Source organism: Geotrypetes seraphini, chromosome 2 (assembly GCF_902459505.1).
Source record: "Geotrypetes seraphini chromosome 2, aGeoSer1.1, whole genome shotgun sequence".
Classification (NCBI taxonomy): domain Eukaryota; kingdom Metazoa; phylum Chordata; class Amphibia; order Gymnophiona; family Dermophiidae; genus Geotrypetes; species Geotrypetes seraphini.
In genome coordinates, this window is record NC_047085.1 from 510,628,329 (window position 1) to 510,643,441 (window position 15,113).

At 44.9% G+C, this 15,113-nt stretch overlaps 1 protein-coding gene across 2 annotated transcripts; it reads left to right on the forward strand.

Annotated features, from left to right (window-relative positions):
- Positions 1-1,403: 1,403 nt before the first annotated feature.
- Positions 1,404-14,860, forward strand: LOC117354632 (oocyte zinc finger protein XlCOF6-like). 2 transcript variants are annotated; one of them, XM_033932453.1, is made up of 3 exons: positions 1,404-1,779; positions 2,053-2,179; positions 11,039-14,860. In XM_033932453.1, exons 1-3 carry the CDS (start codon positions 1,756-1,758, stop codon positions 13,171-13,173), a joined length of 2,286 nt encoding a protein of 761 aa, XP_033788344.1. In that variant the 5' UTR covers positions 1,404-1,755; the 3' UTR covers positions 13,174-14,860. The 2 variants fall into 2 exon arrangements, with proteins under 2 accessions (XP_033788344.1, XP_033788343.1); XM_033932452.1 differs by having other exon boundaries at positions 1,408-1,779; positions 11,036-14,859.
- The last annotated feature ends 253 nt before the right edge of the window (positions 14,861-15,113 follow it).

Sequence of the window (15,113 nt, forward strand, 5' to 3'; positions counted from 1 at the left end):
TTAATATAAGCCCTACCCTTGAAAATAAGCCCTAGTCGTAGGCAGCTGCGCTTCCCCCTGACCCCCACCGACAGCAACCATAAACTCCTTCCGGCAGAGGAGCGTCGGGCCAGCAGCACTCACAGGCTGCTTCGCGGCCTTCTCGCTGGGGCCTTCTGTATACTACATTACTGATGATGTCATCAGTACACAGAAGGCCGTGAAGCAGCCTGCGAGTGCTGCTGGCCCGACGCTCCTCTGCCGGAAGGTATTTATGGTCGCGGTCATCGGTTGGGAAGGAAGGATGTTGGATCAGCAGGTGTTTGCCGGTTCAGCTGCGCGGCGGCGGTTGCTCAAGGGTTCTGCTGCACGAGGGATGGGAGGGAGGGAAGGATGGAAGCTGGGCAAGGGTTCTGCTGCACAAGGGATGGGAGGGAGGGAAGGATGGAAGCTGGGCAACGGTTCTGCTGCACAAGGGATGGAAGCTGGGCAAGGGTTCTGCTGCACAAGGGATGGGAGGGAGGGAAGGATGGAAGCTGGGCAAGGGTTCTGCTGCACAAGGGATGGGAGGGAAGGATGGAAGCTGGGCAAGGGTTCTGCTGCAAGAGGGATGGGAGGGAGGGAAGGATGGAAGCTGGGCAAGAGTTCTGCTGCACAGGGGGGGGTGGCAGTGATGGAGAAATAGAAAGGTGCTACAGAGGAAAGGCACAAGGGGTTGGATGAGAGGGGAGGAAAGATGTTGCTCATGGGGGGGGGGAGCAAAGAGGAAGAATTGGGGGTGAAGGTGAGGAAGGGAGAGATGATCATGTAACATAGAAATAGACGGCAGATAAGGGCCCACGGCCCATCTAGTCTGCCCACCCTAATGTCCCTCCCCTACATGAAAAAAATAAGTCCTACCCGAAAATAAGACCTAGTGTGTTTTTTAGAGACCACAATGAATATAAGAGACTTATTTTCGGGGAAACACGGTACTGTAGTAGCTTCATCACGTTCCCTAGTCCTAGTATTTTTGGAAAGGGTGAAGGAGCGAGTCACATCTACCCCTTCCATCCCCCTCAGTACTTTGTAGCCCTCCATGTCTTCTCCTCCCCAAGCTGAAGAGCCCTAGTCGCTTTAGCCTTTCCTCATAGGGACGTCGCCCCACCTTTTGCCGCCCTTCTCTATCCCTTTTCTCAGGCCGTCATATCTTTGGTGGACCAGAACTGCGCATATAGAGAGTAGGAACATTTGGGCGGGAAAACCGTTTCGGGCTGAAATGTCTAGAAAAGTGGACGAACGAATTTTTCAAAAAACAGCTCGCGAGTGGCCGACGTCGGCTCCGTTCTGTTGACGTCACCCACTTCTAAAAAAAACCATCACCTGTCCAAGGAGCAACTTCTATTTCCCGTTCAGCTGATGGGAGACTGACAGGAAACGAACAGCCCCAACGAAGGCAAAGCCCTGTAATAATTCTCCTCGTCTCCACATCACTATTTCCCTCTTCAACTCCTGTCCCCGCCCAGGATCAGTCTGACCAATGAGTGCCAGGAGCTGAAAATCCTCCTCCTCCCCCCTCTCAGAGCTAGTGGGTGGAACCTTCCACTTCTCTCCCACCCCAGCAACTGTCTGACCAATCAGCTCTGAAAGGGGTGGAGCCTAGAAGAAAACTCTTTCAAGTGCCGCCCCTTTGGTGATATCATCATGCTCCAGGAAACGAGTCTTGTCTTCTTCCTGCAATTGAGCCGAAACTTCCGGTTCCCGATCACTGCAAGAGCTAAAGCCTGATCCTGGGAAATGGCTGCAGGAGCTTCTGCCCAGGTGGGTCTTGTTGAAAGGAGAGAGACCAACCCAGAAACCCTTCAGTGCCCAGAACCCTCCTCTGGGATTGAAATACTCTCTATCCACCCCAAAGCATCTCCCTCTGCCTCACTCAGCCCCAGCACTGGCAGCTCTTCTCAAACAGAACTGCTCTGGGAATGTAAATTAGGTACATCCAGTACATTTCCCTCCATCCCAATGAGCATCAATCCTGGGAGGCCTCTTTCTGGAAGTGCTGGAAGAGGCTGAGTGTGTTTCTGGTTTCTATTTCAGATGCAGGTGAAGTTTGAGGACATCGCTATCTCTTTCTCCCAGGAGGAGTGGGAGTATTTAAATGAAGAGCAGAAGGAGCTCTACAGGGAGGTGATGGAGGAGAACTATCAGACCCTGCTCTCACTGGGTAATGGATACATTTACATGTCTATTAGCAGTAGTGGACCATCATTATAAAGATAATTTTGATTATGTTTGTCTCGTGTGATGAACACAGATGAGACCATGAGGGTCTTACTGTCCTGCACTAGAGAATGACATGGGGACAAATTTGTCCCATCCCCATCCCTGCAAGGTCTGTCCTCATCTGCACAGCCTTGAACACTTTAAAATCATAAGTGTTCAAGGCTTTTGAAGATGAGGATAGAGCTTGCAGGGACGGGACAGGAACAGAATTCGTGGGCACTGGATGGGGATGGAGATAGATTCTGTGGGGATGGGGAATTTGTCCCTATGTCATTCTCTGTCTGGCACAAAGAGGGCTATAACTGGGCAGCTCCACGCCAGGCATTCGTAGCATGTCGCATGGAAAGTGAGAAAAAGTTCTGGATCAAATTATAAATGTTAGGACAGAGTATAGGTTGTGAGCTGTTTGGCCCATACAGAGGAGGTAAGTAGAAACCCAATCACTCAATTAACACTGGATATCTGGGACATAGTGAGGGAAACACAGTTAGATGACAATTACTGGGCTGATGTCCATTGGACATAATCCAGAATTTGTGCTTGGGATTATGTTTAGGGAATTTCACAGGAAGGAAGCAAAGGGGTCAAGTGACTACAGAACGCTGAATGCCGAGGGGAATTTGGAACATGAGGGAACATTATGATCTGGAAGCTGCTGGTTTTATCCTCTTTTTACAAGTGAATAGTTATATACAGATTGAGACGTGAAGAGGGATATGTGCAGGAAGCCATTAAATTTGAGGAATTAATGGGAAAGGGAAGACGGCACAAAGGGATCAAGAAATGGACTTAAGCTTCATAAATGGCATCAGAGGGGAGATAGAAGATGTTGGAGGGGCTGCAGAGCAAATGGGGATTTTTACCATTTGTGGTGGATGTTTACTAAGGCCTGCAAGTACTGGTCAGTGGTAGTTCAACAGGTACAAGAAATAGTGGGTGAAGATCTGGAGTTGGACGTGTGATTTGTCTATTGGGTGGGAAGCGAGGCACAAACCGAGATGATCAACTAAATATTGCAGATTATTATCTTGTGGCAGCTAGAAGCGAGCTGGAGAGGGGGTGCGTTATCTGTTCAGGAGGGAGCGTTGAGGAAACAGGAGGAGATCTCATAGATGGCTAAAGTTGCAGCCGTGAGGCAACAGACTTTGTATAAGGATGAGAAATGATGGGGATTGTATCAGGAGTGGAAACATGAAAGTTAAATTTATGTTGCAGTGTGGTTTTTTCCAAGGATTATTAAACAGAAGGCTGGGAGAGATGGAGATGGTCAAACACTTTGAAATCATAAATGTTCAAGGGGGAGAAATAGGAGGTCAAGAGCTCTTTCAGGACAAGTCGTACATCTGGACAGTAGAAGAAACAGCTGTCTATACACAGGCTGGATTGCCAATGACTAGAATAGGGGGGTGGGCTGTAGAGAGCCACAGTCTGCCATGTTGGAGTTTTGCAACAGAAGTTAAAGGTGTAATGCGAGAGGGTTTAGTGGATTAGTTGGGGGGGGGGTTGAATTGTATTAGTAACTTAGAGGCCTTTTTAATAAATCTTAGCATCCACTAAATGCCACGTGGCCCTTAGGCATAAAATAGGACACTCAACATTTAGCATATGCTAATTCTATTAGTTTTCAAAAGAGACTGAAATCTCCTGGGCTCTTTTGTAAACAAAAAAGCAACTAGCAGGGAGGAAATACTCTGCAGAATAGCACTTGGTTGCTCTTCAGTGCAGGCTCATGACAAAGTATTCAAAGGCAATGAGTTAACACTGCAAACGAAGATCAGACTTATCCACACACTCATTTTCTCAGTGGTCAATTATGGATGGGAAAGCTAGATGGGAAACAAGAGCTTTGGTGCTGGAGAAGGATTTTAAGCGTGCTGTGGACTGCCAGAAAAACTAACAAATTGATTCTGGAAGAGATCAAACCAGCGATGTCACTCGGAGCCCAAATGAAGTTACGACCGTCTTATTTTGGTCACCACATCAGAAGAGAGAGATCACTGGAGAAGGACATCGTGTTTGGGAAAATCGAAGGAACCAGGCGATTAGTGGAATGGCTGGACATGTTGAGAACGACCATAGGGATGATGCTGGAGGACCTATCAGGACTAGCACAAAACAGATTTTCTTTTTAGATCCACAATTTATCAAGTTGCTAGGACTCGAGCACCTAACAAGAACAATAGTGGGAATTTCAGGATGGATGTTGCTCCTCCAGCTAAACCACAAGAGCTAAGCTGTAGGAATATTATCAGATGAAGATTGCAAGAAAGCAAAGGGTCCCGTGGATCAGGAGATCTTAAACATCCCGACCTTCCTCCTCAGCATCCCTTACAATCTTCCTACCAGGCCACTAATAAAGTTTGAAAATTGCAGTATTTGAAAGCCCCTAGATTTCAATAACATATTTCTTAATCAGCTCTATAGGTAAAAGTTAAGAATCTCCAGGTTCCTAGATCTTAATTGATATTCCAAAACTTCCAGACTTTTGTTTGAGCTCCACCAAGTCCTTGTCGCGATCACATCTCTTGAGTCTAACTTAGTAACCGAAGACTCAGCTGTAGACACTCAGACATCGGCTTCTCCCAGCTTTATTGCAGACTCTTTGGAGAACACAGATACCTTGGCTATTAAAAATCCCTGAAGCATCCGCAGGTTACAGAGGCAGACGGGAGCCCAGGACAAAGACCCAGCAGATATTGGTATTTTCCCCACCAGCAGACGATTCGCATCTCGGGTTCCGATCGGTGATAATTGTTTACTTTGAACCTGATGATTGTCTCATCTGCAATACTGGTGATAGGATACAGGCTGCAAAAAGATACCAAGAAATAACCTAATTGAGACTGAAAAGAAAGAATCACTGAAATTCTTTGCTGGAAAGTTTTCTCTGGAGAGGGATGTGGAAAAATGATTTTGGCTTCCTGCGCTTTTTCCGAGCTCCCATCAGTCTGAGCATGCTCAGTGTGTTTGTTTTACCTTATTCCAGGGATGAAGAAGCTTGCATACATTGAAATGAGGGTGATAATTCATTATTTAGAGTGAGAATTCAAGTATAAAGATGAGTAAGGAGGGTTTATGAAGACAAAAAAAAGGACACGTGACTCCACCCACACTCCACCCATTTCCTTGGTCCCTCTTTCCACCCTCTTTACCTTTTTAGTGCTTCTTTCTTTCTCTCCCTTCTTCCAACCCTCCTCTCGCTCTATTTCCAATCTCCTCTCCTCCTATTTCTGTCTCTATCCTACTCCATGCTCCTTTGTCTAGCACTTCCTCCTTTCCATAATGCTTCTCCAGCCCTCCCTCCCTTCATGCTGTTTCTCCAGCCCCTTTCCCTCCCTCCCTCCCTCCCTCTCTTCATTCATGCTGTTTCTCAAGACTCCCTCTATTCCAGGGGTCTCTGAATCCCTCCTTGGGGGGCCACAATCCAGTCGGGTTTTTAGGATTTCCCCAATGAATTGCATGAGATCTATGTGTCCGCCTGCCCCAGAATCCGCCTTTCTGCTGCGACTTCATATTCTCGCATAGGCAGGACTTGTACAGAGATGGCTTCTGGGGCAGATCAGCAGTAGCAAGCTCACCTTGCTGCTACTGCCAGCTGCCTGGTAACTGTAGGTTTATGTTACTTTTCTGAGGTATAAAATTTTAAGAAACTTAATGACCTTCGCCCCTAAAATTATATCCTACATCGAACGAGGGGAAGAGCCATACATCAGGGGTGAGCCTGAATCAGAGGAAAGAGAATCTGGAAAAGGCAGCTGCTCAGGTGAGTGCAGTAATGAGGGACTGGGGTAAACACCTTCTGTAGGGGAACTGCTGAGGATGAGGATCAGTCACTTGGACTGTAAGTGAAGGCTTAACCTCTGGGCCACACAGTCTTAGCTCTGGAGAGGTGGAGGAGAGGAAAGATCCAAGTTTCTTTTTGTTTATCTGTAACTTCCCTCCAGCCTCAGACCCACCCATGGGACCAAAATTTCTCTTCCCTCAGCCCAGATCCGTCCATCGTTGCGTAGTTTACCTAAAGGAGTCAGCCGCCCTTCACTTCAGTTCTGGAGCCAGCCAGCACCCTCCCATGGTTCCAACAACCCCCCCCCCCCACCACCACAGGTACATGATAGCAGTGGCAACACCCCCCCAGGTTTGCATTTCCTCCCCATCTTCCCTTGTGCCGACGTTACCTGAAGGAGCCAGCTGCACCACAATGAAAAATCTTCAGAGGCTTGTTCTAAGACCTGCTGCTTTCGAGCCCCTCCTTGATGTTACTTACACCCCATGATGGAGGGGGGTTGCCGCTGCCACTATCGCTGTACCAGAGAGGGGAGGGGGTTCTGGCTCTACAGCTGGAGCTAAAGTGAAGGGCAACTGGCTCCTTCAGGTAAAACTGCACCACGATTAAAACTTTTCAGAACCCTGTTCAAGACCTTCTTCTGACGAGTCCCTCCTTGATGTAACTTCCCATTTCGCGAAACCGGAAGTTACATCAAGGAGGGGCTCATCATCAGAAGGAAGGCCTCGGAACGCACCCTGGAAGATTTTCATCGTATAGCAGCTGGCTGGTTCAGATAATGTAGACGTGAGGGGAGCTGGGGAGGAGATGCTGTTCTGTGGGGGTCTTCCCTCTGCCGCTAACGCTATCACTGTGCCTGAGTCTGACCTTGGTGCAATTATTTTGTTTGCCGCTCCTTACTGTGCTCTCTCCCCCCTTTCTTTTCTTTTTCATCTCTCCTTCTTCCCCTCTGTTACAGTCAGTCTCTGTTGTTACATGTTCCCCTTTTCAAATTTTTATTTTCTTTTAAATGATATTGTATGTTTTTGTTTTTTCTCTTTTAAACATATTATACTATTGTAAAAAAATTAGGTATATCAAGTGATGAATAAACTTGGAAACGTAGTAGAAGACCTTGCTCCTGTTCCTGTGGTAAACAGGCAACAATTTTTCCCGTTCCCGCGGACTTACTACAGTTTGTCATGGGATCCTGTCCCCGTGTCATTCTCTAGCAGATTCGTATACAAGGAGTTGCAGTAGTTAAACTGGGATAAAATGAGCATTTTTACCATAACAGCAAAATGACATTCGTCACTCAAAGGTCTGATTAATCTGTCGCTTCATGCTGTAGAGTATCTTCTTCCAGAGGTTGGAGATTGGTGGCGTATACGAAAGTGTAGGATCTAGTTTGACACCTAGTACTTTAGATGATTTGTGTACTTTGAGGATGGTAGAGATAGCGAATTAGGGATAGCATGTTAGTGTGAACCTAGAGTAGCTTGGTGTGAAAGAGTAAGGGATTCTCTTTTACTAATGCTACCATTTCACCTCCAGACAGCAGGGGCCGCTATCCCAAGACTGAGCGGACTACATATCCCAGAATGCACTGGGCTCTATAGTAGAGAATGACACGGGGAAAAAATCTATCCCCATCACCTCCCCGTTCCCGGCCCACCAACCTCTGCATCGACCCGTCACCGTCACCGCAATCCCTTTCACCGCCCCGTTACCGCCACTGCCATCCCATTCACCGCCCCGTCCCCGCAGCATCCATATAAGCCTTAGTACTGTAATATTTAGCTTACTAGCTTTATAGCCCGTTACATTAACGGGTGCTAGAATATGTGTGTGTGTGTGTGTGTGTCTTTATTTCTTTCTCTCTCTGTCTCCTTAGCCACTTTCTATATTTCTGTCTTTCTTTCTTTTGGCTGTCCACCACCACCCCTTGCGTGTTCCCCCTGTCCATTCTCCCTTCCTTTTACCTCCGCTGTGTCCACCACCACCCCTTCACTGCTCCCCTTATCCAGCAGCACCCTTCTCCCTTTGTTTTACCTCCCCCCTGTCCATCAGCACCTCTTCCTGCTCCCCCTGTCCAGCAGTAGGCCTCCCTTCCTTTTTTTCCCCCCCTGTCCATCAGCACCTCTTCCTGCTCCCCCTGTCCAGCAGTAGGCCTCCCTTCCTTTTTTTCCCCCCCTGTCCATCAGCACCTCTTCCTGCTCCCCCTGTCCAGCAGTAGGCCTCCCTTCCTTTTTCCCCCCCTGTCCATCAGCACCTCTTCCTGCTCCCCCTGTCCAGCAGTAGGCCTCCCTTCCTTTCCCCCCCCCGTCCATCAGCACCTCTTTCTGCTCCCCCCTGTCCAGCAGTAGGCCTCCCTTCCTTTTCCCCCCACTGTCCATCAGCACCTCTTCCTGCTCTCCCTGTCCAGCAGTAGGCCTCCCTTCCTTTTTCCTCCCCTGTCCATCAGCACCTCTTCCTGCTCCCCCCTGTCCAGCAGTAGGCCTCCCTTCCTTTTTACCCCCCTGTCCATCAGCACCTCTTCCTGCTCTCCCTGTCCAGCAGTAGGCCTCCCTTCCTTTTTCCTCCCCTGTCCATCAGCACCTAGAGCTGGCTAAGATCGATCGGACAGGCAGGGGCTGTGGGGACCGCGCGACCTTTGATGCCTCACTGTGGAGACAAGACCATTCACCGTTCCACGGGGCGGTGAATGGCCTTGTCCCCGGCCCCGCAGTGACTGCTATTTTTTCTTTCCCCGTTTCGGAGGGTTACCCGCCACCGTGTCATTCTCTACTCTATAGCTCAGTGTTAAGCCAGCTTAACAAGGCAACCTTCCTGAGTCAGGCATTTATGTGCCACAAAGTAGAATCATTCAGAGTGGTTCCTGTGGAAGGGGCGTCCACAAGAAACTTCCCTAGTTATGGGTTGATGAGAGCTGAGAGAGGATAAAGCATGGAAGCTCTGGATACATCCCTGTAAGTCCTGACATTAGCAAACCAGGTGAAGTGGGATACATCCCTGTAAGTCCTGACATTATTAAACCAGGTGAAGGGGGATGGGAAAAAGACAAAGATCACTTTTCTCTTTACAGAAAAACTGCCCTCACCCCCTGCAACTGACATCTACCATATCTATCTCTGCAGATGATAGAAACAGTAGATTAACTGTGGAAAGATATTTCACCATTGACTAAAGAGCATGCAAAGATGGAGAAATACGCTGTTTTATAAGTTCAATTAGCTACTGTAGAAGTAAAACTAGAGAAAAAGCAACAGGTCCTGAGGCTGTGGGTTAACTGTGGTTTTACACCAAGGCCCACCCAGCCAGATACCATGAAGAGATAAACAGACCATGGTCAGAAGGCAGAATTCTCAGAAGAGAGAATTCACAAGAAATATCATCTAATAGAAAGTATCAGAGATGTTTGCAGTTGGGAGGGGGGCTTGTGCTCGGAAATACTAATATGGTGGGGAAACAGGCATTTCGGGGAAAAAGGTAGGTCTTACGGAAAACAGAGTGAATATATAACATGACGCAGGTCAACCAGCCAATAAAGGAAGGTAACTAGGCAGTAGTGCATAGGTAAATAACCAATAAGGATGTATCATGTGATGTAGACCAACGTGGTGTTGGCCACTAAGAAATGTATAAAAACCAGGCCTTTAGAAGGGAGAGGGCAGAACAGACATCAGAGGATCTCTAGGCCTGGATATCACCTTCTGTTACGCTATATGCTAAATGATTTATTCCTGTAAGCTGTTATTGATTGGCTAAATAAATATATACTTATTGAAACCAGTATATAGCGTTCGAGGTCTCATTACCGAGGTAGGCCTGGACAGCTGCCTACATCAGAGCCCTGGGAAATTGTGGAATTGGGAGAGAGACTGTTCAGAAGAGGAGGCTTCTGGTAGTTTGGCTAACATTTGCTGAATAATATGTGACCTATAGCAAGGAGAGCATTTGTTACAATCCCTGAGTCTGTGAGGAAACAGGTTCAGGTTATGTAAAAGAATCAACATTTTTTTTCACCTTTTAAAGTGCTGCCATTTAAACATTTGCCTCAACGTTCCTTAGTATTGACTCTGATTGATATTCATTGTCCAGATTATTCAAACACAAGTGGTGGTTTGGCATTTAATATAACTGACGTGTTTGAATAAGTTAAAAGTGTCACCTGAGTGTGTTTTGTAACATGGAGATTTTTATGACTAGCTCATATGGTAATTTAACCGAGCGAGTGTTTATATCGAGATCTTTTTGTCCACATCCTCGCCACGTATGAGGGGTTGAGTTCGATTTCTGGGTGGTGCGTCCTTTTTATTTTGTATCTTGATTTAGATTTAAGCTGTGCTTTTTCTGAACAATATAGAACAGTCATATGTGTCCACACTCCATCCACAGGCTGTTTTCCCATCTGTAAGTCAGAGTAGAGACAAAAATGACCCAACAGTGACCGTGTTTCAATAGGACTCTGGATCAGGGGTTGAAGAAGAAATTCCCCAATATGCACAGATTTTAATATATTCTCATTCTTCAGAGCTCTTCCCAAATGTTAAGTCCCCCTTTGGTGTGTAACTTTCATGCTAAAACAGCAGTTACGTGCCACAACAGAGGTGACATGGCAGGAAAGCTCATAAATACATTTGGGCATTATAGCACCTAAGAGCTATTGCACGTAAGTACGAGGGGTTGGTGTGCAAATAGGGAGGGCACGAGTGGGCTACAGGCGATTCCTATACCTACGCGCAAAACCTGATTACTGTCAGAGCACTCAGACTTTTGGCGCCCTTGAGAGAATTGACTCCCTTAACTCTACATGATGCCATATCCAAGGACCAGCTCACAAACTGGCACTGTCTCGAGATAAATACTTGAAAAAATGCTCTGCAAATAGGAAACTGACCAATTCTCAAGCCACACATGGAAAGTCCTGGTGCAACATAACCTCTCTTTCCTCATTATATACAGATTACACTAGTATCATAGAAAGCACTGCTGTTTTCTAACTCATGAGAAATACTTTCTGTTTTTATCCAGCAGATCATCAGATCCAGCATGAATGGAAGAGAGAAAAGAATGAAGAAGAAGAAGATCCAGTTGAAATGGAACAAATCCAAACACTGTCAGAAAATGTCTGTGAGAATATTTCCCAGAGAACTGAGAAGATTAACACAAAGAATTATAAGCAGGAATCAAAAAACCAGAGAGACCCTATAGAAGTCTCAAGGGATGGAGTCAGGAAGTGTGAGAGAAATGACAGGGATCTGAGTTACATCCCTGAGGACCAGAGACACCTAGCAGAGGGACCCTTCCAAATTAAAAACAGTGATGAAGTGACTTCTAAATTCCACCATGATAAGAGGAAAGAAAAAACCCACAAAAAAGAACTTCAACTGCACAAAAGGGATCATAAAAATGTGAAACCATCTACCTCTACTGAGTGTAATAAAAACTTAACTCAGTTTTCAAATCTTAAAAGACACAAAATAATCCATTCAGGGTACAAACCACATGCATGTACTGAGTATAATAAAAGCTTCACTCGGCTTTCAGCTCTCAATAACCACCAAATGATCCTCACAGGGTACAGACGATATAAATGTACTGAGTGTAAGAAAAGCTTCACTCGGCTTTCAGATCTAAAAAGACACAAAATGATCCACACAGAGTACAATCCATATACATGTACTGAGTGTAAGAAAAGCTTCACTTGGTTTTCAGCTCTAAAAAGACACAAAATGATCCACACAGGGCACAAACCATATACATGTACTGAGTGTAAGAAAAGCTTCACTCGGCTTTCAGATCTAAAAAGACACAAAATGATCCACACAGGGCACAATCCATATACATGTACTGAGTGTAAGAAAAGCTTCACTCGGCTTTCAGCTCTAAAAAGACACAAAATGATCCACACAGGGCACAAACCATATACATGTACTGAGTGTAAGAAAAGCTTCACTCGCCTTTCAGATCTAAAAAGACACAAAATGATCCACACAGAGTACAATCCATATACATGTACTGAGTGTAAGAAAAGCTTCACTCGGCTTTCAGCTCTAAAAAGACACAAAATGATCCACACAGGGCACAAACCATATACATGTACTGAGTGTAATAAAAGCTACAATGACCTTTCAAATCTAAAAAGTCACAAAATGATCCACACAGGAGAAAAACCATATACATGTACTGAGTGTAATAAAAGTTTCACTCAGCTTTCATATTTAAAAAGTCATCAAGTGATCCACACAGGGCACAAACCATATACATGTATTGAGTGTAATAAAAGCTTCACTCGGCTTTCACATCTAAATAGACACAAAATAATCCACACGGGATACAAACCATATACATGTACTGAATGTAATAAAAGCTTTAATGACCTTTCAACTCTAAAAAGTCACAAAAAGATCCACACAGGAGACAAACCATATACATGTACTGAGTGTAATAAAAGCTTCACTCAGCTTTCATATCTAAATAGACACAAAATGATTCACACAGGATACAAACCATATACATGTACTGAGTGTAATAAAAGCTTCAATGACCTTTCAACTCTAAAAAGTCACAAAATGATCCACACAGGAGAAAAACCATATACATGTACTGAGTGTAATAAAAGTTTCACTTGGCTTTCATATTTAAAAAGTCACCAAGTGATCCACACAGGGCACAAACCATATACATGTACTGAGTGTAATAAAAGCTTCACTTGGCTTTCAAATCTAAAAAGACACAAAATGATCCACACAGGGCACAAAAAAAGTCACCATGTAATCCACACAGGGCACAAACCATATACATGTGCTGAGTGTAATAAAAGCTTCACTCAGCTTTCACATTTAAAAAGACACAAAGTGACCCACACAGGGCACACACCGTATACATGTACTGAGTGTAATAAAAGCTTCACTTGGCTTTCAAATCTAAAAAGACACAAAATGATCCACACGGGATACAAACCATATACATGTACTGAATGTAATAAAAGCTTCAATGACCTTTCAACTCTAAAAAGTCACAAAATGATCCACACAGGAGACACACCATATACATGTACTGAATGTAATAAAGGTTTCACTCAGCTTTCACATTTAAAAAGTCACCAAGTGACCCATACAGGGCACAACCATATACATGTACTGAGTGTAATAAAAACTTCATTCTAGAAACAAAGTTGCCATCTTCCTTTACATTTATAATGGCTGCCAGCACGCTCCCACCTACCTAAACATCTTTGGTATAATGAACTAGCGAATAGGCCTTGCCAGATGAAATGTATTACCATTCTGATAAAGTATGCACTCTGTGATTTGGGGTTTATTTCAGGGGACAAATGTACAGGGTTTACCTTAACTTTGTTGGTTTCTCGCCTAAAACAGAGTGACAGCTGTGTGTATTAGTTTGGAAAATTTTGTTTTCTTCCTTTTACTGGCCCTTCAGTTGGTGTCCAGTACTATTTTTATTGCCATAGAGGAAGTTGGGAGTCCCCAGGTTCAGTCCAGACATTAGAAGGGTCTTTTAATTTAAATTCCATTTCCAGTGCAATAGGTGTGACATTCTCCTTCGCTGAATAGCAAAGAACTCTTCAGAATAGTCAATTCCTTATTTGATATTAACCTACATAAACGCTCTCACACAGATCTCCCACCACCTACAGCAAACCTTGCAGACCACTTCGCCACAAAAATTTGTAATTTGAAAACGTCTCTTGTAGATACTAGCACAGACCTATCAATCAATCTACTTGCTCTAGGAAATGCAGGCTCAACTGCTGACATGACCTGGAATCATTTTGGAAACCCAGATTGGAACCAATCAAGCTCTACTCTAAATATGCAAAATCCAACTGCCTACTAGACAATTGTCCTCTGATTATCATGAAAACAGCCCCCTTTGCATTCAAAGCTGAATTCTTTACCTGGGTCTCTCTTTGCCTGTCCACTGGCTACTTCCTATCAGAACTCAGCCACATTCTTGTGACTCCTATTTTCCAAAACTCCAAGGAATCAGTCTCTTCGGTTTCCAATTACAGACCCATCGCCAACATACCTCTTTTCCTTAAGCTAATGGAAGGTCTAGTTAATCTTGATCTCATGAAACATTTAGAGAAGTTCAACATTCTTCACTACTCTCAGTCAGGATTTTGCACAAACTACAGTATGGAAACCGTCATAGCGTTGCTGACCGATCATATCTTCCACCTGTTTTCTCTGGGACAAAGCACATTGATTCTCAAGTTTGACTTAAGCAGTGCCTTTGACCTTGTCGACCATGACATTGTGCTCAGATGCCTGGATTCTATTGGCATTTCTGGACAGGTACTAACCTGGTTCCCAGGTTTTTTTAAAAACCGTACCTACCAGGTCCACAGCGATGGAACCTTCTCCCAATCTTGGTGCAATCCCAGCGGAGTTCCACAGGGCTCCCCTCTCTCTCCTTCTCTATTCAACGTCTACATGGCATCATTGGGACACATGTTATCTGACTTAAAACTGAAATCATTCATATATGCAGATGACATTACAATTATCATCCCCATAATCTCACTGAAACAAGAAACTGAACAATTCACTTCATCTGTTCTCATTAGGGTTGAGCAATGGATCACACAATTCAAACTAAAATTGAACCCTGAAAAAAACAAGCTCTACCTGGCAAGTTCTAAACACAAGCTAACGAATACCTCTCTGAAATTTACCCAGTCAATCCTTCCATCAAAATCCTTGGTGTCATCCTGGACCGATGCCTGACTTTTGAAGACCACACCAACGCTCAGGTTAAAAAATGCTTTAGCACCCTCTGGAAACTGTACCATCAAACACTATTTCGACTTCCTCTCCTTTCGCTTGCTGGTTCAGTCTCTAATCTTAAGCACCTTAGATTACTGCAATATCATATACCTGGGATCCTTTAAGAAGACCATCAAACACCTGAGAATCATCCAGAATACTGCTGTCCGCCTCATTTATGGACTCAAAAAGTCAGATCATGTAAGCCCGTTCTACAGAAAACTTCACTGGTTGCCAATGGAGGCAAGGGTCATCTTCAAGTTTGCCTGCCTTTGCTTCAAAACCATAACGGGCTTATCCCCAATCTACGTCACACC

Excerpts from the sequence above, each read along its gene's own strand:
- LOC117354632 (XM_033932452.1), top strand. The coding sequence starts at position 1,756 with ATGGCTGCAGGAGCTTCTGCCCAG. Across the intron at positions 1,780-2,052 it reads CTGCAGGAGCTTCTGCCCAG|ATGCAGGTGAAGTTTGAGGA; the intron begins GTGGGTCTTGTT and ends TTTCTATTTCAG. Across the intron at positions 2,180-11,035 it reads TCAGACCCTGCTCTCACTGG|CAGATCATCAGATCCAGCAT; the intron begins GTAATGGATACA and ends GTTTTTATCCAG.